This window comes from Sinohyriopsis cumingii, chromosome 19 (assembly GCF_028554795.1).
Source record: "Sinohyriopsis cumingii isolate HCF-2022 chromosome 19, ASM2855479v2, whole genome shotgun sequence".
Classification (NCBI taxonomy): Eukaryota; Metazoa; Mollusca; class Bivalvia; order Unionida; family Unionidae; genus Sinohyriopsis; species Sinohyriopsis cumingii.
Window position 1 is genome coordinate 56,580,207 of NC_142979.1, and position 23,842 is coordinate 56,604,048.

Sequence of the window (23,842 nt, forward strand, 5' to 3'; positions counted from 1 at the left end):
ACTTATATTAGACTAGAGGTGTAGATTGGTACTTATATTAAACTAGAGGTGTAGATTGATACTTATATTAGACTAGAGGTGTAGATTGGTACTTATATTAGACTAGGTGTGCAGATTGGTACTTATATTAGACTAGAGGTGTAGATTGGTACTTATATTAAACTAGAGGTGTAGATTGGTACTTAGATTAGACTTGAGGAGTAGATTGGTACTTATAGTAGACTAGAGGTGTAGATTGGTACTTATAGTAGACTAGAGGTGTAGATTGGTACTTATATTAAACTAGAGGTGCATGTTGGTACTTATATTAAACTAGAGGTGCATGTTGGTACACATATTCAGTGTAGAATCGCGTTTTGATATTCAGTTTTTTCGGTCTTGCTGTTGGTAATTTCTTCATCCATCAATCCTTCATCAGTTTTGTTTACGGGAGCACAGGCCCCAAAGCATTCCAGATAGCTCATTGAGACTTGGTACACATATTAGACCAGTGGTTCCGATGTGTACTTTGCTACTCGCAGTTTTTAGTTTCAGTAGTTTACTAACTGCAAATTACCCTCAGCTTCACAAATACTAATTGGTCAATATGTGGAGTACTTTATATAGTAAAGTTTGTCTCCAAATGACTTACAGCAGGTGGTAACTTGATGGCAAATAAATCAGTCAAATCGATGTGCACTATGTGATCTGGGCCATGTTACACTTACAACACCCAGAGAGTACAAAATATGGTGGGTGTATTTAAATGTTAGCTGCACATGCATATGTGTAAAATGCTCAGTTCAAACTGTGTGTATTGCACATTTACAACTCGCTTGACACATCGGATATTTTAAGTGCCAGGCAGTTGGAAATTCACGAGAATCTCAGATAGATCAATAATTCCATAAGTGTGTTGGGTCTTCGACATCGCATGTTGATGAGATGTTGATTAATCCCAAAATGACCTGTTGGCCCAAAACTGTGTTGGTCTTTAGTATGATTAAAGAACATGCTACATCTTAAGCTATTAGGGACCATATATGTCATTTGGTTCATTAGTGTAGACACGGAGTCGATCACCAAGTAACTTAGGTATGCCTTTAATCCTAAATGAGACTACTAGATAACCACCATACAATACTACAGCCATTTATCATCACGCTTCTAACTGTATATCGCACCACTTCAACTTAACTCTCATATTTTCATCGTGTTAGTGCATGCATTAAAGGGAAAAGTTCAAAAACTTTTTTGAAGAGTGCTTCAAACCGAGGTCTTAAAATTAATAACAGTATGAAACCAGCAGTTTAAGGAAAATTAGCAAGATATTTTTTCTTCTAAGTTACAAGGTGTAAATGTAAGAAAACGCTTACATTACTAAGAATTAAATCCCAAATAATCCTAAATGTCCCATCACATGTCCAGAAGTATAGAATGTTCCGCGTGAATTCCATTTGTCCTGAGTGTTTTGATATTCCGAATGAATTCCAATTGTCCTGAATTTCCTGATGTGCCACAGTGATGTCATCCAGACTTTCTTTGAATGAAGCCTTTATAATCCAATTTTGAAGTATGTATAAGTTCAAATAGTAAATGAGCACTTTGTAATTCATATGAATATTTAAATAATTCCTCTCCTACACGTTAGTGATTCCAGTGAGTGATTTAATTAATCCCTCTCGAATTATATCAGAACACAATTTCAAATTTTCCAAGAGACCAATCCTAAAACACGGATGAAACAGGAATGAATACTTATTTTAAATGCCTCTGTTTACACAGACACAAAAGAATATTCTGGAATTTCCTAGAAGTGAGTCGTTTCTAATTGGAAACTTCCATCATATTGTTTCTAGAATATTCTGAACTTGAGTATATCAGTATCTTATTTACAGCTTACAATCTTGGACAAAAGTTAGCTATGTAAACATGTTATCCACAAATGAATATTAGACCACTGTACAAGCTACAGTCATGGAAAAAGAATTAAACACACGTTATAAATATACATTACACGAGACAAAACATTTTGGCGCACTATATGTTTTTCTGAATTATTTTGATTCCGATAAACTAGAAAGATTTTCTTTTTTGGTGTTACATAGAGATCAGCATACCTTTTGATTCTTTACTTAATGTTATGAGTTTTGGAGAATCAGAACAATTCCAACAATAAATTGTGTATAGTGGTTTTAGACACAGAGTGCTATATGTACTGTAGTTATTGATTTTGAATGCTAGTAATATTTTCAGTTACACGGAGAATTGCCATAAAACTTTACACACATATAGGTCAAGTTGGTACTAAATGAAAATATAGCTGCGTAAAATCAGTATAATAGCCACAACAGCTGTTTCAATAGTTTTTGTCGCAGACTCCTTAATGGATACTCATATCAGTATTGGGTTTTCATTAAAATATTTTTTATAATATTAAGTTGGTCCTAAATGGAAATGCCGATCTGACGTTCAATTAGGCTCCCTACAGCTATCGTGAAAATCTTGTTATCTCTTCTTGTCCTGAATGGTTATATCGTTACGAGATTTTCACCAGAATACTTCGTATGATGTCTGCTTGGTCAGTTATGAAAATGGTTCTGATCTGACACCCAATATCGACACCACGGCGGCCAGCTTAAAAATAGCTTATGAAACGACCTTTTATCCGTCATTCATCTGACGTTCGACCATCCGTTAGCAAAAGATCCCGATCACTACTCCTTCTACACTACTCGGAGGAATATGAATATTTTAAACGGACATTCATTCCGAGATATAGTTGGTCCTAAATGACAGTGGTGTTACTCCCACATAACATATAGCTGACTCAGCAGCCATCTTGGAAATTTTATTATCGCTGCTTCTGCTGAATGGATGTTATTTCCACTAGAAGACTTCTTCTGGTGTTTAGTTGGTCCAAAGTGAAAATGACGTCGCATAGACTTCCAACAAGGCTACCACAGAGGCCATCTTGTGAATCTTGTTATTAATACTCCTCCTGAATACGACTTTATGGTATGCAGTTATGATCTTACGTTTAGAAGGAGTATTCATGTATGGCTTTTAGCTCTATAAGTCATCGACCAGAAGGAGTATTCGTGTATGGCTTTTAGCTCTATAAGTCGTCGACCAGAAGGAGTATTCATGTATGGCTTTTAGCTCTATAAGTCATCGACCAGAAAGAGTATTCATGTATGTTTTTAGCTCTATAAGTCATTGACCAGAAGGAGTATTCATGTATGGCTTTTAGCTCTATAAGTCATCGACCAGAAGGAGTATTCATGTATGGCTTTTAGCTCTATAAGTCATCGACCAGAAGGGGTATTCATGTTTGGCTGTTAGCTCTATAAGTCATTGACCAGAAGGGGTATTCATGTATGGCTTTTAGCTCTATAAGCCATCGAGCAGAAAGAGTATTCGTGTATGGCTTTTAGTTCTATAAGTCATTGACCAGAAGGAGTTTTCCTGTATGGTTTTTAGCTCTATAAGTCATCGGCCAGAAGGATTATTCATGTGTTGCTTTTAGCTCTATAAGTTATCGACCAGAAGAAGTATTCGTGTGTGGCTTTTAGCTCTATAAGTCATCGACCAGAAGGAGTATTCGTGTATGGCTTTTAGCTCTATAAGTCATCGACCAGAAGAGTTTATGGGATTGTGTCGTCATATGTCTTTCCGTTAGCACGCGTTTGTTCTCGCGGCTACTCCTAAACTACTTGGAATATTGTCATGAAACTTGACATGCACATACACATTCATTCCAAGGTCTAGTTAGTCCAAAATGAAAATGATGCTGAAATGAAAGTCTTATTGACATGGGGTTTTCACCAAAGGACTTCTTATGATGTCCACTTAGTCCTAAATGATAATGGTGCTGATATTGAGTCTAACAAGGCTGCCACAGTGGCCATCTTGAGAATCTTGTTATCACTATTTCTTCGAATGAATGATCGTGTCGTCATGGATTTTTCACTAAAAATATTACAATGTTTTGTTGAACTTTCATTAAAATGGTGCTGATCTTTTGTCCAGTATATATCAATGTTGTAGTTACTCCTCTTAAAGGTATAGTCATTTTGATATGGGGTTTTCATCACAAGAGTTCTTAGGGTGTCTCCTTTGTCTTAAATGAAAATGGCCAACCCACAGTATAGCCACCATGATGGTTTTCTGAAACTTCGTTATCTCTGCTCCCAAATTATGTCCCTATCAACATGCGATTTTCACCATTAGACTTCACATGATACCTAGCTGGTCCTAAATGAAAATGGTGCCAGTCGTACATCCAGTATGGCTGCAATGAGGGCTGTCGTGAAAATCTTGTATTCGCTAGTCATATTGAATGGATGATCATGATGACACAGAGTTTTCACCAAAAGACTTCTAATATATACTGGAGAGCTAAGTAGGCCCGGCCCTAGGGTAAGTCGAACGAGGCGACCGCCTTGGGCCCCGCGCTTTCAGGAAATCAACTCCACAATGCATTTTTTTTTGCTTGAGGGCCCCGCTCATCTCTTGCTGCCTTGGGCCCCGCACATCCTAGGGCCGGGCCTGGTGCTAGGGTATCGCACAGGTGCTCGACGCGAGCTTGATGTTGAGAAGAAGAAGAAAAAAAAACAACAATACATACATATATAGTATGGCAGAACTGGACATGGGGCTAATCTAAGGTATTTTTCTTACTCTATATGATTTTTTCCTTCAAATTATTGTTTTTTGTTCTTCTTCTCAACATCAAGCTCGCGTCGAGCACCTGTGGGGGATCATGGGTCTTAAAGTTAGCGATCGGCGAATAAGTAAATGAAGACACCGACCTTCCAGATATTATATATGAATGCTGTTTTTGCTCTACATTTTAAAATGCAATGAATTTCCAATTTGACTCAGTTGACTGCGGAAAACGGTCGAGAAATAGACACCATGTAGATTATAGGTTATGCAAGGGGAGTTACTCTGATATCGCAGGTAATTCCGAAATAAATATATTGAGGATGACGTATACTTGTCCTAATGTTGGTTACTTATGTATATGTTGCACAAAGTGTAAATCAGCTTGAAAAATAGATGTTACTTCTGTGTCATTCTTTCTGCCAGCTGTGCCGTCCAACAAAAACCTATCAGAGAATCAAGGAAGTGCATCTGTAACCACCTCAAAAGCGGGGAGTAGCGCCGGGATTGTTGGTGAGAATGGACCACCAACATAAACATGAAAGTACATGTCGATCTCAGGCTGTTTAAACAACTCCAAGTGTTCCAGTGAAAAGTAATAAATCGTGTACAACAAAGTTTTAAAGTCAACACTTGTCAGTTGCGAAAGCCACCAACCCCAACCCCCTCCCCCTCAACCCCCACCCCCAACCATTATTTGCTAGCATAAATTCGATCTCTTGGTTCTTGACAAATACGTTAATCACATATAACTCTTGCGTTCATGGGACATTGTCATACGAAAAACTGGTTAATCAACTTGGTAAATAGTGTAATCGTCAGTAATCCCGATATTTTCCCGAAATCAACTGGTGATGCAGAACTTGCAACATATAGTCATGTACTGGTGGATATAATATACGTACACGATAGGTGGTTCTATGTAGAAAAAACCCCAAAGGCTTCGAATACAACGATACCGGAGATTCCTGAATAGCGACGGAAGCTTCCATATTTTGTCTGAAATAAAAATGGTGCAAATCTGACAACCAGTATATCCACCACAGCAGCTAATTTGAAAATCTTGTTATCGCTTTAGAAAAGAAGAGATGGCTTTAACATTCAGAAGTTGCAAGGGAGAAAAGGTCATATCTTGAATTCCTGGAAAACCTTTTTGCCCAGAGGAGTGTCAGTCCCGTCAAGAGACTCTTGTTAAATTTGTGGTTTGCAGCAACAAAATTATTCATGACAGTATGACTTCAAGTAAATTCACAGTTGGAGGTGTGTACATGTATCCTAAAACCGCAGTCATATATACTTCAAAATTTGCTCCTGAAATATCCATGAATCACTTTAGCAGAGGAATGTGTTTTTAAATGATAAACGTTTAGTGATCATAAATTTACTCATGATAAAAAAGAAGGAGCTTGCGCGATGAAACATAATGTGCAGATTGGTTTTCTTTCTTGTCTTTGATCTTAACTTAATCCATTTTGAGAATGATTAAGTCCCAGTCTGCTTACCAGGTCTGATTGCTTTTTGTTTGCAAGCTCTTATGAGAGTTTATATTTTATATCATTCATCGAGTGTTTAAGCCTATTTTGTGCTCAATAAATCTACGGTAATCAATAGATGTGGAGTTGATAGGAAAGCTATTCTCACGTTTCCTTCCTATTGATCCACTGTCATACGGTTTGATAGCTTCAAAATCTTCACAAAAGCAACTTAAATGCGGTCATATATATCACTAACTTTGTGATAGGATAGGCATATGCATAAACATGACCCTACCACAATTCAGGGCTGAAAAAATTAATTGAATCGGTTTTTTATCTGAAGCTGAATGACGCTTAACTGTTATACTTGTGAGAAGTTCTTTTTTAGTGTGGTGATCTCTCAATGTATTGGATGAACCGTTTTAGTTATATGTGAAACAATGGATGAAGATTCTGCTCCACAAAAGAACATTCATTTGGAAAATATTTTCATAACAAACCTCTCTGAAGTTGACTCGGGTCCAGATATCTTCAGAGAATCTTTTCTCGAACAGGTAACGGAGGTGGATGAGGAAGTATATTTAGACGAAGAGGAGGTGAAAGAAAGACATGAAAAGGTTTGTTGTGGGAAAAACTGAAATTTAGAAAATCGCTTCAGTGAAGCAAGGAGTACCACTAAAACGATAAGCATACATTCATACTTTTGTGTTTTGTACGCAGACGTAAAGTTTGTTATTGTATGTAGTTTTCTTACAGATATTTAAAGAATCAGTGTCTTAGAATATTAAGGCTGCAAGATGATCTTTTGTGTAGATTTGTGACAGATATTATCACTAATAAAGTTCTTGGTAAGGGGGTCCAGTTCTTTACATAAAATTGTGTTAAGATAGTCCAGTTCTTTACTTCAAATCTGGGTAAGAGAGTCCAGTTCTTTACATCAAATTGTGTTAAGATAGTCCAGTTCTTTACTTCAAATCTTGGTAAGAGAGTCCAGTTCTTTACTTCAGATCTTGGTAAGAGAGTCCAGTTCTTTACTTCAGATGTTGGTAAGAGAGTTCAGTTTGTTACTTCAGACCTTGGTGAGAGAGTCCAGTTTGTTACTTCAGACCTTGGTAAGTGAGTCTAGTTTGTTACTTCACATCTTGGCAAGAGTGCCTAGTTTGTTACTTCAGATCTGGGTAAGAGAGACCAGTTTGTTACTTCAGATGTTGGTAAGAAAGTCTAGTTTGTTACTTCAGATGTTGGTAAGAGAGTCTAGTTTGTTACTTCAGATCTTGGTAAGAGAGTCTAGTTTGCTACTTCACATCTTGGTAAGAAAGTCCAGTTTGTTACTTCAGATCTTTGGTAGAGAGTCCAGTTCCTTACTATAAATCTTGGTATGAGAGTCCAGTTCCTTGCTTCAGATCTTGGAAAGAGAGTCCATTTCTTTACTCTAAACCTTGGTATGAGAGTCCAGTTCCTTATTTCAGGTCTTGGTAAGAGAGCACAGTTCGTTACTTCAAATCTTCGTCCATTGAGAAAATAAAAAGTTATTGTTATTGTGGCTTTAATACATGAGATTAGATGGAGATAATTTATGTAAAGTTTGAAGCCTTCAGTCTAAATATTAGGTTTATTTGACATTTTCACATAAACTGTTAGGTTGATTGATTACAATGATTAGATTAGACCCTATTTCCACCCCAGGCTTTCCTGAAATAGGGCTTTTACGAACGGTGGACCACCCATTGGTAGTAATGAAGCAAAGACATGTGTATGAAGTTCGAAAGTGACTATATTGCACGTGCTATACAAGTTCAGTCATGGTTTTGCCTGTTTGGTGTTGTATGGTACGGCAACACATGTAGGTTAATTAGTGCAGAGGTATTTGGAATAAAGTGCCCTTCACATGGACGCACCGCTGTTACCCACCCATGTAGATCTTATGGGAGGATTCGAACCTGCACCCTTGTGGTCACGAGTTCGGCAAGCCGTAGCAGCCCCTAGGTCCATTAGTTTCTTATTATGAGGTGCGCGAGAGTCCGCAGGTGCGTACAGAGATAGTAGTGGTTATCGTACCTTGCAGGTATCGGAGTTTATACCTCAGCAGTGTGTGGTGGCCTTTTGTAGTTTTGTATTTTGCTTAGTTTGATTTTTAAAGAAATCTAATTTCTGAGGATTTCCTCACTGGTTATCCTGGCTATTTTTAAAAAAAGAAACACTTTAATAATGTAGGTATTGTTAAAAGAACTTTTAATTCACTTTATTTTGTGTATTTTGTGTGTGATTGATGGGATTAATTTGGATTATATATTATTCTGCTTAGTCATACTTAAGGTGTACATCCATCAAAAACCTGCAACATCCGCTTGGTAATTTTCACTTCCAGGACTTTAAAGGCAAATTGTCAAACGAAGAAAAAAGATAACTTTTTTTTAAAAAAAATATGTCGTAATTCATTCATTGCACTTCAGGAGCCGGTATTGTTTAGTCTTGCAAATTTGATTTTCCCAAATTTAATAGCTGCTAAAGATAGTGTACTTTAGACTAATTCAGGCTGATTTTTCGAGCTCAAGGGAGCAGCCATTTTGGTTAGCTTTGTGCTTACATCGTGTACAGTTTACACAAGTACAATATTGAAAGAAATCTCAGCCACAGTGCTAGCATAGAGGTGTGCCAACATTCTGTCCATTGTGTATATTGCAAATGCAAACAACTTCACCTTACACCTGTCAATCTCTTAGAAGTATGTAATATCTGTAGAGCGCTCCCTATGGCAGCCAGATAAATCATTGCTGAATATTGATCAATATATCATCTTTAAATGCCGACTGAATGTTCGTTGGAGGTCTCTTAAACTTGTGTATTGCACTAAAATCAATAGGAAATAAAAATGAATCGACATTTTGACAACCTTTATGCTATGAACTATACTATTTTTATATGCTTGTCTGAGGTAAATTTTCATCACTGACGATTTATACTTATAACTAGTCATAATTCGAGGAGGACTGTTATGTATATTTTGTTTGTACTGTTTGTTGGCTTTTCTCCATGATTTTATGTTTTGAATACCTGGATTTTGTAACTGATCTTTGTCCCAAATCAAGTAGAGGTCTACCTGACTAGTGACAGTTATTTTATAAACAACTTAATAGCTGATATTTCCCATTGACTGTAGATTAAATATTCATATCCTTGTTAATGGCGGTAAACATGATTGCTTGTATCAGTACTTGGGACATTAGTTTTTTACTTGGACAACTTAAAAATGTTTTAGAAAGGAAACTTACCTATTATTGAGTCGTAGCATTTTACATTTATGTTCTTTCTTCAAAAATTGTCCATTCCTACCCTAATATCTGGAGTGGAATCAGACTTTTTGGTGTGTTTAGTTTTTACTTTGGGTGGATTTATTTATTTAGTTATTTAAAGTATTCAATGGAATTACAAAGTGTCATTAATACTTCTTGGCCTAAATCATTATTTTGGATTTATTCTGAATTCATTAAAGAACTCTTTTTGATTATATTATTGTGCTACATCAAAACTGATCATACTTCGCCACATTCGAGGCCATTGGTACATTCGCTCATTCGAGAATACAGGCACATCAGTACATTCAGTGTTGGAATTTATTTGGAACATTTGAATTCATTCGAAATCTATAGATTTGGACTTACGATAGAACCTTTAGGACTGTTCAGGATTTAATTCACAATAATATGTGTTCTTTTTAAATTTTCACTTTGTGTTCTAGGGAAAGAAATTATTTGTTGAATTTTACAAAACTCTTTGGTTTTCACTCAACGTTTAACCATAGAGTGGTAACAGAACTAACACTGCATCACGTTATCATTAACCCCATTTTGCTCAAGTCCGTCAGTTTTTGTATGGTCACGATCTAGTGCAGGATTTTAAGAATATGAATTTTTATTTTACTGAAGGACGATTTCTCTTTCTCATGAATAATTTTAATTTCTGTTCCCTTTTTAGTAATACGACCCATTTTAACAGATATTCTGGTTGGATTCAAAACAGTTCTGTTTCTGAAACAACTCGTAATAATTGAATACTTATATACTATGTCAGACCTGTGGACTCTGCAACTAAAAGTGGATTTGTTAAAAAATTTGGATTTGAAAACTTTGAAACAAATCTTTAAAAACATAGTTGATGCCATTTCCATTTCAATGCAATTGTATATCTTGTCAGTTTAGGTCCAGTGAGCCAGTCCAGCGGAAAATCCCTGTCAGTTTAGGTCCAGGGAACCAGTCCACTGGAAAATCCTTGTCAGTTTAGGTCGAGTGAACCAGTCCAATGGAAAATCCCTGTCAAACAGCCCTGGACAGAATCAAAATTTGCAGGGCAGGCTGAGTTTGTTACCTCCGCAGATTTATGTTTAGAATCTGAAAGAAAAATGCACATACTTTTTCGGTATTTTCCCTTCAGTATACTTGGCAAGTTCGACATCTTGAAGATTTTCCCAGCCGCTAAGAGTTAATTAAAAATGTCATTGTCTGGGAAGACGATTAACTAATAATAGGCACGTTCACATGTATTCAGATCTTCCAATATGTCAAGTATTTGCTTTTCTAATTCAATGTTTGCATAGAATTTGATGTAAAAGTACACGAGCCATGCATGAACTTGTGAAGCTTTTGAAAAACAGTAGTGCGGTCTTTAAAGAGGTAGTTTCAACAGGACCGACCGATGCAATACGCTTCAGATATAGTGGTATTCAATTTGTAACCAGGCGAATACATTGCTTATTATGCAGTTGCACATGTCTTTTAAGAACCCGATGATGCATCATTATAGTATTGTACACGTAAAATTTGGCAGTTTTGTCCCAAAGCGACATTTAGCTTTAGCTAGTTATGTTTTAGCGATTGCAGATCTATGGTATTTAAGGTAGTAATTTTTTTATGTGATATATTTTCACGATCGCATACGGAGATAGCAAACTCGCCAAAATGTCTCCACCACTGAAAGATCCCGCTATACGGTATTCTACTGCATTTCATTAAATCATGTTACAGGGTTACAGGTTTAACAATCAAATACTGTCTACAGATTTAAAAATGTAATTTACTATTCACAATCAAATCATGTCTACAGATTTAAAAATGTAATATGTTGTTCATAATCCAATCATGTCTATAGATTTTTTTCAAAAACATGCGTACAGAGTTGAACAATGTAATTTCCTGTTTACAAAAAGTCAATATAAAGTTTCATTTTAAATTTTAATTCCGAAAAAAAAACACAGCATAAATATTAATGATTCTTTTGCCCACTTTCTGATGCTACTTGGAATGCAGGTGGGGGGGGGGCATTATCATATTACAGTCTTTGTCTTTTACTTGCTTTAAGGTGTAAAATATAAGTTTGTCCATTTATTGTTTCATATAGCAAGATTGTGTCTCAAGCTTCTCGGTCTATGCACACGGTTGATTCCACGAATATATGCCATTTCCATCAACGTTCAAAAAGAACATATGATAATGAAGATAAAATTTACTTTTAATTTGTTGTAATTAAGAAATATTTCATACCGGGCAAAGTCCCTTACATACCATTATTTTTTAATATTAAAGTAGACACCAAATACTCGTAAGACTTCAAAGACATGGGTATCACTTCGAAAGCCAAAACACCATCATAATATAAGCACCAACCAGGGGCGGATTAAGGCTCACTGGTGCCTTAGCACTGACAAATCTTGGTGTCCCCCTCCTTTCCACGTACACCTGGGAAGATAACCCTAGGGTGCACCATGATGAAGAAACAGAACATTATGATCAATTTGCACTAGTTTTATCAATTTTTTTTTTACAAATCTTCATTCGTTTTTTTTTTTCTTTTCACCCTTTTCTCAACTTTGTGGTGCCCCCTTTGGCCCTGGTGCCCTAAGCACGTGCTTAGTCTGCTTAATGGTTAATACGCACCTGGTACCAACTAATTTTTGGGGGTCAAATTTGTATAAAAGTAGAGACAGTGGAAAGTGTAAAAAATGCAAATTTTAGTACTAAGGATGTAATTAATTATTGTGTTGAGAGTTTCTTAATGAAATATTTATAGATTATTGTTAAGATAAAATTAAAAATATAATATCCCCAAGCAAAATCTGAAGCAATCTGGCTTTTCTTGTTTTACGTCATTGCAAAAGTGTCTCCGTATTCAGTGGCTATATGCCGTTGTTCACGTAATCTTACATACATACATAGATACATACATACATACATACATACATAGGCAGTAGAGATATGCACATTTTTTTTACAAAGAGTTCGAATGATTGATACGATAATTCATATCAATCGGACGTAATCAATCGACTTGGGCCATGAATATTGTTTTGGTTGTGTGTTTGTGTGTGTGTGTGTGTGTGTGTATATATATATATATATATATACAAAATGAATTCCAACTTTTATATAAGTTGGAATTCATTTTGGTGAGATTTGCAATAGCATGCGATCTTAGTATTAAATTATTTATGCCCCACAACGACAGTGGTAGGGGCGTATTATATGGGCATATTATCTTCATCCGGCTTTCACACCTTGGTTAATATGGAGGGAGATTACCTCCATAATTCTGTACAAGTATTTTCTAATCTTCCTTGATGCAATATTATAAATGGCTGCTTGCAAGTGCTGCTTTCATAATTCTATGCATGTATATTGTAATTCTTCATTGATGCAAATTGTACGTGGAAGTTTGCAAGTGTTACTTTCCTTACAATATGGCTACTCCCCTGACCCTAGCAACAAGAGGTTATACCACTTTACGGCATGTTTGGGCGTCTTATTTAAAATATCATTCGAATCATGTTTCCGCGTTACAATCAGCTGATTTCTCAGAGTATTACCATTCGGAAGAGTGGTGGCATACAAGAAGCTCAGAACAAATTAAATGTACCAAACTGTTTACCATTAGATGTATTTACACAATGTTATATTTCCGCTAACCCTTCCCATCCCATTTTTATTTGGGCATTTTGTGGGTGTAATTTGCCACTACCGCACGGTGGCAGAGTAGAGTAGCCACTTACAACAAGGTGTAAGGTCCTAATTTGTTTATATATTCTCGTTGCAGTTAACTGCGCATCAAGGCCATACTTTCTCTTTCTTGTTTATTCACGAGAGAGAGAGAGAGAGAGAGAGAGAGAGTACATTACAGAGATGAGAATTATGTTTATTCTCTCATCCCTGTGAAATTAATTTATATTCTTACGCGGACTGCCATCTTAGGGTGCCCTAGGCAGCCGAGTGGTCTAAGGCGCACGCCTCTACATATCTCTTACTTTTCACTTCTGTCCGCGTGAGTTCGAGTCTCGACTCGACCAGCTTGGGTATATGAGTTAGCTTGCAAGAAGCTTGGAAACCTGTGAGTCGATGGTTCTTTCCGGGGTCTTCTTGGGTTTTTCTTTTGCTAAATATACTGACCGCCTTATTTACGATATCTTGTGTTGAAAAATGGCGTTAAACCCAACAAAACCAAAGTCAAGCCTGCCATCCAAGTAAATGATTTTGTCTACCTAGAACACGTGTACCAACAGCCGACTGCTTCGGTGGCCTAAGTGGTTAGAGCGTCTATCTCGGATGCGGGAGGTCCCGGGTTAGAATCCAGGCCGAGTCGTACCAAAGACTTATAAAAATGGTACTAACAGCTACCTCGCTTAGCGCTCAGCATTAAGAGGTTAGTGTTAGGACTGGTCGGCCCGGTGTCAGGATAATGTGACTGGACGGTACATGATGCTACATGTCAGCAGCATGATGCTCCAGTGCTAGACATCACTAAAAACTGCCACACTGCAAACATCGTAGCGATATGACTGATTTTTTTTATAAAGCTGTTAAAATTCAAAATCACACACACACACACACACACACACACACAACAGCCAGGCCATTGATCGAGAGCGTGTTTTCTCAATCATTCGGAGGTATCATAAAGTCAACATCATTACAGAAGCTAATGAATAAATGATTTGGATAATTAAGTGGGGAGAATCACATTTGCTTTGATATTATTTTTTATATTTGTTTTTTCCTTCAGCATGAATTATTGAAGGAACACCATTAATGTATCTCTTTAATTTGTTTACTTTGTTGTCTTCAACAAGAGGAAGCTAAGTGTAATCGATGTCGAAACTTATGTAAATACGTTTATCGATAAGTGCATTAAAATTTTTAAACTTAAAATGCTTTGATCTATTTAAAAGCAAATGTAAATTGAGCTATTTACCACCCATACCAGGGTTGCCATTATTTTTGATGTGCCCAAGTGGAAAGGAAAACATTGCCTTTGTCCAGTAAACCACATATAAAATCGTGTCTCTGCGATGGAAATATATTATTAGCTCAATACAAACTTCCATGTCATCTTATGTCTTTATTATGAATGTCCTATCCATATAGCTTCAAAAAGAGGAGATGAAATGCATGTTGTATAATTGAAACCAAAAACGGTAGCTTCTCATTAAATGTCAAATGTTTGGCGTTGAAAGTTGAATACTGCCATTATATTAAGCACTTTTGCATAAATAAGGTATCTTTACATTATGTCACGGTCTCTGGTTGACTTGATATTATAGCCGCCTCAACTCCTCAGAGGTTGGATCCTTGCTTCAATTGAAGTAAATAACTAGGGATGGACGAGTATGACAATATTTCCCGGGATCCGGTCGAGTATGTTTTTTACGGGTAGTGCAAAACCCAGCCAGGGCCGGGTAACCGTCCATTCCTATAAATAGCTAATTATCCATTATTTCTTAGAATATTTCTTATCAAACAACATATGTTTCACCCGTCTTCTACCATTGTTCATTCTCACGTTGAAATTGACCATTAACTGTTATGTTTTCTTTGTTTTTCTTCGTGTGTTTTATTTGCTTCATTATTTCATTTTTGTATTGTCATGTATCTGTATATTCATCATGGGTATTCATTAAGACTATTATTATTATTATTATTATTATTATTATTGTTAACATTATTATTATTATTATTATTATTATTGTTATCGAAATGAAATTCGTGGATATTCTTTTGATGGCAGATTTTGCTAGGGTTCTAATTTCATCACCAGTGTATCATCTTACGGTTGTTCCTTAAATCTTTTTGTTTTCTTGTAATTTAGATTAGTTCACTGTTCATGCTCGAGAGAACCGTATTTTTGACGCAAAATCATGTAAGTAAAGCTCTGAACTAAAATCATATTAATGTCTGGAGGTTTTGTCGGAATAGTTCTCGAAATGTACTAAAAGTGTCTGCCTAAATTACAGATCATGGATTACACATAATGGACAAGATGGCTTTTAGCAGTAACAGATTAATTCCTTTTCAGAGACAGTGTTGTTCCCATGTGTATAAAACTAGGTAAAGTGCTGTTGTAAGTTGCAGGGATTTCAGTGTCTATCAGTTTCTAAACTTTATCTGATCAAGCTTTGCTATTTAGGTGCAAAGGTATGTTTCTTAGTTTCCGTTCTACGCAACCTGGTGTTCAAAAAGACAACATAAATCAGAGTAGTTACGTTTTAACAGCGCAGTTTCTTCACAGCGATGCTACCATTTGGATATCTATTGAATTTGTTGCCAGTTTGGAAGATTTATTGCAGTGCTTTCATTATTTGGGCCTAAACAAGGTTTAATTCCTAATTTTTGTATATAATGGGTATGCAACTTGAAATCGGTAAATCAGTATCAAAGACCAGTTACGCTTTGTTGTTGCTTATGTCTACTTTGGATTAAATTCTATTTTTATACGGATAAGACGGGTTCGACAGTTAAAAACGTAATCGCTGAACAGTGTCACGTGACTTTGGATAATTCTACATAAAAATATTGAGCAAAAATTTAAAATTCATTGAGATACTTGAAATGTAACCAGAGCAACTTTAATTGCTGGCAATTTAAAATATCCTTGATTGTTGTAATTTCGAAAACTATCAGTGTAGAATTGAATATAAACGCTCTTAGAGGATGTATAATAAACAATACGGCATTTCATGTTCATGTGTGTGATCAAGGTCATTGTGTTTTTTTAAAGTACTGTACTTGCAGTGATTTGCAGTATTGGACTTGCCCTGTTTTCAGTTATATCGCTACGATGTCTGCAGTGTGGCAGTTTATAGTGATATCTAGCACTGGGGCATCATGCCGCAGACATGTAGCATGATGTCCCACCCAGTCACATTATCCTGACACCAGGCCGACCAGTCCTAACACTAACCTCTTAATGCTGAGTGCCAAGCAAGGCAGCTGTTAGTACCATTTTTGTAAGTCTTTGGTATGACTCGGCCGGGGATCGAACCCACGACCTCCCGCATCCGAGGCGGACGCTCTAACCACACTAGGCCACCGGAGCGGTTTACATGACTATAACTTTTGCGGATAAACAACAAGTCATAGTCATGTACAGTTTTGCAAAGACAATGGTTTTTCTGTTTTATTTGTTTGTCTTGTCTATGTTTTGTATTTGCCTTTGAAAAATACTCATTAAGAGTCGAAAGCGCTCATGCTAGTTAGATAAACTAGTTTTGCACTGTTCTTAGTAAGTTTATTGCATTTATCTTAATCAAGCCATGACACACGTGATCCCTTGCTGGATCCAGTGCATTTGAAAGGACTGTTTTTCGCCATATGATTTGTATTCTTTATAGTCAGTTTATTGCACACACACACACACACACGCACGCACGCACGCGCACGCACGCACGCACACACACACACACACACACATATATATATATATATATATATATATAGAGAGAGAGAGAGAGAGAGAGAGAGAGAGAGAAAGAGAGAGAGAGAGAATGTTAGGAAAGACTTCATAATTTGATGGCAGTCTGTCAGATTAATCTACTTGGTTCATCATTTAGAGGGATACATATTTTTCATGGGTCCTTATTGCCTAGCAGGAAGCTGTTATCACAGGTCTGTATGAGGAGCTTGATGGGCATGAAATGTGTCAGACAAAAATCAATAGTTACAACTAGGCGGGGGGGGGGGGGGGGGGCGGCTGTCAGTTTTCTGTAAGCAGCACGCTGGATTTGCACGGCTGTCATTGAGGTTCAGTCCCAAACTTGAGTACTTTTTTCACCGGGCAGTCAAGTTTTATTCAATCCCATAGGCAAAATGTATCATACCAATAGATGTGACACATGAATTGTCTGTGTTTAATATAGTCAATGTTGTTCATTTTTTGGGTCAAATTATCCTTAAAATTAGAAATAATTTACTACTATTCATCCTGTCTGACACTACCATAGCAAGCAAACTAGTTTCATCCACTGATTTATTCTGTAGTTATCGTTTTGGAATTCACTTTCGTACCAAATGAAAAAGACAGCAACGTTGGTTTTGTTTAAAAACTTGTTTTATTTTGTGCCAGAAAATCAGCTTTAATTGCTAATTGTTGTTTTTTTCTCTCGGTTTTTAATAGGGTGACGTGTATATTATATTCATTGTACAAAGTAGTTATTCTCCCAGAAAGTTAAAATGAGTCAAGTTTGTTCCATGTCTTGCTGCAAAATGATTACAGTTATTGAAAAGTCAGAAAAATCATCCAAGATATCACAGAATATGAGTACATTAAATTATATACACAGATGCTATGTCAGGTACTTAAACTGAACATAATTCTTGTTTCAAGTTGTACGTGCGCTTTATTTTCAGTAACTTTTTTTGCCATACATGTCATTGTTGAAATATTGAATTCTGTGTTTTATTTGTATATGTATTTAATGTAGTGTATTTATTTAATCTGCATAAGCTTTAAGTGCCATTTAAGTGTTATGTATTTATACCATTATCGGATAATAGATTTCAAATCAAAGAAAGATGAGATTTTTTTTCTTCTTTGAATAACAGAATATTTTGCCTAAATACTGTAAGATCGTCTGTGATGTTCTGTTTGAGAGTATAAAAAATCTATGTAATGGTTTCAGTTAGCAGTGTTCAGTTCGTGAATGCTATCATCAATTGCTTCCAAGTTTATTTCAGTTTTGTGAAAATGTGTAAAGTTAGTTTTGACTAGATCGTCTGTTTCTCCTCCTAATTATGTTTTAAGTTTCTAGTTAACTGGCAAAAACAAATTATCTCCTCGTCCAAACCATTCATTTCTGACAAAACACGCAGCTGTCTATTTTTATTTTTCGCAAAGCTTATTTAAATTAAAAAGCCCTCATTACATTCCCCCTTGCGGACTAGAGGAGGTATAATGCATCTTCCCGCATTTCGTACAAAGCGACGAACAGAGACTGGAGCAGCGTTGGCAGAGTGGTTAGTGTTCAGACATGTGACCAAAAGGGTGCAGGTTCGAATCATACCATGGAACAGCTTTTATGGGTTGCTACCGTTGTAAGTCCGTAGTAAAAGCGCTGTACTCCAATTTCCTTGTTGCCAAATAACTTATTTTTGTTTCAGTGCCTTAAAACACCAAGTCAAAACTTGCATTACATTACCAAGTTAAGGCGTGATGTTATTGGTGCTCAAATAGAAGAATCATATTCCATTGGTAATTTGTAGTTTTAAATATCGACTTCATTGGCGGCTCAGTCTCGAGAGAACATGCGAGTAGGGCCCTTGGATTGTCGTCTGTCTCTGAGGTTTTGGCAACGTCTGCTGTGGCTGTGCGCGAATGACAGTCCCTATTGCATTTGCTGCAGACGTACTGGGAAGTATGAATTGCTGTGGTTGCTGTAGCGTTCTTTCTCTCATGTTTCTCTGCCGCCAGATGGCCTGTCCTCAAATCATTGAATGCTATGCATTTATGGACTGTCTTTCTCCAGGTGACTCGGTCTTCGGCCTGCACTTCCCTTCATGTTCCTCTTGCACACATCCTTGAAACGGAGTGAGGGTCGGCCGACTCTTCTGATGTCAGCGGCCAGCTGTCCATATTAGATGTCCTTTGGCAGCCTCCCACCCTCCATTCTTCGGACATGCCCCAGCCACCCAAGGCGGTGTTTGCTCAGCAGGGAGTACATGCTGAGGATACGCGCACGCTGCAGGATTTCACTGTGTGGGACGCGGTCTTGCCAGCTGATTTTCAGGATGCGTTTTAGGCACCGTATTTGGAAGGAGTTGAGCTGACGCTCCTGCCTCATATAGGTGCTCCAGGACTCACTTCCATATAAAAGGGTGCTAAGAACGCAGGCCTGGTAGACTGTTCCCTTCATATCGGCGTGGAAAGAGATTATCAAGCTGCGGACTTTTGGGGCAGCCGATCTTACTGAAAAGTTCAAATAGGTCCTTCCTGCTGACCAGGTCGAAAGCCTTAGTGAGGTCGATGGACATCATGCAGAGTGGCTGATCTTGCTCTCTGCTATTCTCTTGGAGTTGTTGGAGGGAGAAGAACATGCCTGTTGTCGACCTGCCTGCTCTAAAGCCGCACTGAACATCTGGGTACACACGGTCCGCCAGCAACTGCAGCCCGTTGAAGATGACACGGGCTTACACTTTGCCAACGATGCTCAGGAGCGAGAATCCTCTGTAATTGTTACAGTTACTGCGGTCGCCCTTGTTTTTATGTAGGGTCACAATGGTGGCGTCGCGCATGTCTTGGGGACTGTTCCTACCTCTCAGCAGAGGCAGAATAGCTCATTCAGCGGATGGAGCAATGTTGGTTTTCAAAGTTTGATAGCTTCAAGCGGGATACAGTCTCTACTTAGTGCTTTGTCGTTTGGGAGGAGTCGATAGCTTTGCTGTGCTCCTCCAAGGTGGGCACTTTGTCGAGCTCCACCATGGTGGGCAGTTTCTGTATGCTGCTATGGGCCGTAACGGTGACGTTTCTCGTGAGTATAGCTCTGAGTAGTGCTCCATCCATCTGGCCAACTGTTGCTCACGGTCTGTGATCTTCTCTCCCGTCAGAGATTTCGGGGGGGGGGGGGGCTTTCACTGTAGGGCCTAGATCCTACTTGATGCCACTGTACATACCATGGATATTTCCAGACTCGTCACTACGCTGGATTCATTCACACAGTTGCTGCCAGTGCTCGTTCGCGATGCATTGGGCGATGCTTCGGGCACTTCCGATGGCAGCAAGCGTCCGGTCATTGGGGAATTTTTTTGTATGTTATAAAGGCTTTTCGTTTGTCCTCGATTATTGGTTCCATCCTTGAAAAGTGTGCTTTGAACCAGTTTCGACTGGGTCGTTCCTTCTTGCCATTGTGGACATGGCTGTGCTGTAGATGGCACCCTTCGTTGCGTTACATTTGGCTGTGGAATCGTGCTCTGACAGGTCCTCGAGAGCCCGGTCCAGGGCGGACACATACTCCTACACCTTGGAGGGGACCGACATCTGAGCAGTGTTGATGCGAGGGCGACCTTTTGGTTTTGAGCGGTGTAGTGTGTGTGGCTGTAGGCGCACCCTGCTGATTACGAGGGCGTGGACGGAGTCGCTGTCTGTACAGTGGTAACTTCTGGTGGAGAGAGAGGACGCCGTTCAGGACAGAGCGCCAGGTGATGACCAAGTCGAGCTGGTTCCAGCAATGATACATGGGTTGTTTCCATGACACTTTGTGCTGTGGCTTACACTTGAAAAATGTGTTTTTAATGCACAGGTCATGGTAGGTGCACAGCTCCAGCAGTCTCTGACCGTTTTTGTTGGTCTTAATGTCAACTTAAGGCAAGCATATTTCATATAAATAGGCCCCACTTGACGAAGTTGGTGGAGCAGTGTACTAATTTTATTGTACGTCTGTCTCTGTCAGAAATGTGTGTCAAAAAAGATAACTTGACCGGGAATTGTTGGATTTCAACCACATATGGTATGCACCTTGTGTTATTAAGATTTCGAGTGAGCTCGATTTGAGCCTTCTAAGTAGTTATTTAAATGACTTATTGCACCTCGTTACCTTGCCTCCTAACTTTGACTTATGCAACTTAACGTTACTTGGAATTGTTGGATTCTGCCAAATTTGGTATGCAGCTGCATATCGATGAGACTTAAATAAGATTCGTTTTCATCTTTTAAGAATTTCACTTACAGGAGTTTTGGTCTTTGACAACCCGTCCTAACTTTCTTTTTCGCAGCATAGTTTTATTAAAGATTTAAAAAAAAAAAATGCACACGAAGTTTTATATTGATTAGATCTCGAAAAAACTTAAATTTCCACTGCTCTATAACATTTACAGGAGTTATGACCCCAGATTGCTTGTACACCTAACTTTGGTTTTCACATCTGAACTTAACAAGTGTTGTTGAATTTCAACCAAATCTGGCGTGTAGCTCGATATTGAGGCGACTTTGACTGGCTTAAATTTCCAACATTCAACGTCCTTTGTAGAAGTTATGGCCCTTGATTGCACATGTTTAAATCTCATTCATAAGCCCGATATAACTCACAATTTCCATTTGTCAGACTGTCCATCCATTCACACTGCTTGTAACTACCATAGCATTGCACCCCGTATACATGTTTTGAATGCCGATAGATAGGTGGATTGTGTTTTGCATATAGGTGTGCCTAAATGTTTCTTCTGCTCCGGTTCAATTTCGATTGAGTTATTGCCGTTTTCCTATTACTATGTTATTGTCACTACACCATCTTCATGGAACCGGCATAGCTCAGGAACTACTGGGCATACGATACACCTTTGTGTGTACACCATCTTCATGGAACCGGCATAGCTCAGGAACTACTGGGCATACGATACACCTTTGTGTGTACACCATCTTCATGGAACCGGCATAGCTCGGGAACTACTCGGCATACGATACATTTTTTGTGTGTACCTTCTGTCACATACAATGTGCTGTTTATGGTTTTTATTATGTCAACTCCATTTTGGGTAGTTATGACCCTTGACAATTATTGTATATCTTCACATGAGATGTTGCATTATGGGATAGCTTAAGAACCACTAAATAGATTCAGATGCAGTTTGATATAAACATGATGTCATAGTCTTAAATGTCTTTTTTATGGTGTAGCTAGTCAATCAAGTTCATATTTTTATTTTACATTTTTTTTTACATTTATACATGAGCTGTTTGCTTGTAATCAACATAGCTCATGATCTATTGGACACATTGTGTTGCAGTTTGATGCGAGCATTTTTTTTCCTTGTCCCATTATGTACCTTGTATAGGTTAGTCGTGTTCATTTTGAACATTGTTGCAACATTTCGTATCATTTTATTTCGTTGTTACTTATTCTAGTCCTAGCTGAAGTTTCTCTCCACAACTTTACGAATGCGTATAGCTTTACATTATTTAGATTTGAAATAAATCTATTTTCAGCATTCCGTGTTTTCATTTGCCGGAATTGATCCTGATCTCCCAGACTTTGATTTCTGTATCATATCTTTACGTAGAAGTGTCGGATTTCAATCGCACGCAGCAATATAACGATGGACAGTGAGGTTTTGTTGTAATATTCAAATGTCTATTTATCAAGGCATTTGTTTTAACAAGGTGCACAACATATTTCCTCCAGCTGATAACAAGAAATGTATTTTATAATGCTTGTTGAAATGGGGGGGTGGGGGTAAAAGGCATGTGTATTCTTCAGGCGCATCAATGTTCTGTGTAGATTTAACGCGTATCAAGGTTCATTGTTGTTTCGTGCATGTAAAAGAAGTCATGCCATCAATACTTATTATTAGTCACACATAAACTTCATTGTCGTTACAAATATAAATAAAAAATTGTATGAAGAAAAAAAAAGTTTTCTATGATAGTTTTCTCTTTTGTAAATTGTGTGTACACAGTACTGAACCCTGTAACAGATTTCTTATACTTATGAACCTTGTAGAAAATTAAGCAAGGTTTTGTGACATGGCAAGGGTCATTCATCATAACATGCCTGGACACAATGCTAAAGATGGAAACATTTCAAACAGTGATCTAATTTGATGAACTTAGCATATGATTCCTGTCGCTGACTACGTTTGCTTAATCATATGATCATATGAATAATGATGCCAAACACGTGAAATAAGCAAAGTAATTTATGGTGATTTATATTTGTAAATGGTCTTTATTCACAAAACATTAAAATAGTTGCTCATGAAGTTCCCTTAATTTACAATGTAAATAGTCCTATTTTTGCATCGCTTCGTTTACCTCGGGAAACTTTGGGTTAACCTGGATCTAGTTCTTGAACAATTAAAATCTCATTGCCGTAGAATAACATGGACTTAATGGTTAAATAATTAAAACAGGAAAGAGTCTGTTTACAGGTCACTCTCATAAGGAGCCTCTGTTGCCATATTACAGGCAGGCATAAAAATCCAATATTCACCCTTACAAGGTTGGCAATCTCCTTTCACACCCAGAAACGTTCTGTTTACTTATATTTGCAATATGACAGTGTCTCACACTTGTTAAGAAAATAGATTACAGGTTGTTGTCAGTTTCATGGTACAGACAATTTCTCCTAGGAGATCTGAGAGTAGTTCTTCAATGAAGACAGCGGATAGTATTATCACAATAATCCTAATTCTTCACAAGTGGAAGATTTGTCTGTTCGAGTTCGACTTAAAAACAATGGCCGTCTACAGTGAAAACTTGTTTGAAACAGATAGTATAATTTTGAATTGATATTTTCTGGTTTGGGAATACATTATCTGGCAGCTATGCACTGACTGGAATCTTCACTTTTGTTCAGTTTACTTTCAGATATATGTGTAATTTTGTATGATCAAGTCCAAATTAGCAGTTTATTCCATGGATATACAATGGAAGAGGGAGCAAGGTATTTAAGTAAATAAATGGCGATACTTTTT

The 23,842-nt window shown here is 37.6% G+C and overlaps 1 protein-coding gene across 5 annotated transcripts in view; it reads left to right on the forward strand.

Moving 5' to 3' along the window:
- The window catches only part of LOC149775748 (uncharacterized), a 178,889-nt gene that overhangs the window by 37,637 nt on the left and 117,410 nt on the right, over positions 1-23,842 (forward strand). The window contains exon 1 of one of the 5 annotated variants that reach the window (XM_089944202.1): positions 6,339-6,739. The exons of the other annotated variants lie outside the window; for them this stretch is intronic. Within the exon in view, the coding sequence (XP_089800328.1) occupies positions 6,563-6,739 (177 nt within the window). The 5' untranslated portion in view covers positions 6,339-6,562. Of the gene's footprint in view, positions 1-6,338; positions 6,740-23,842 lie in introns of those variants that run through there. 5 annotated transcript variants of the gene reach the window in all.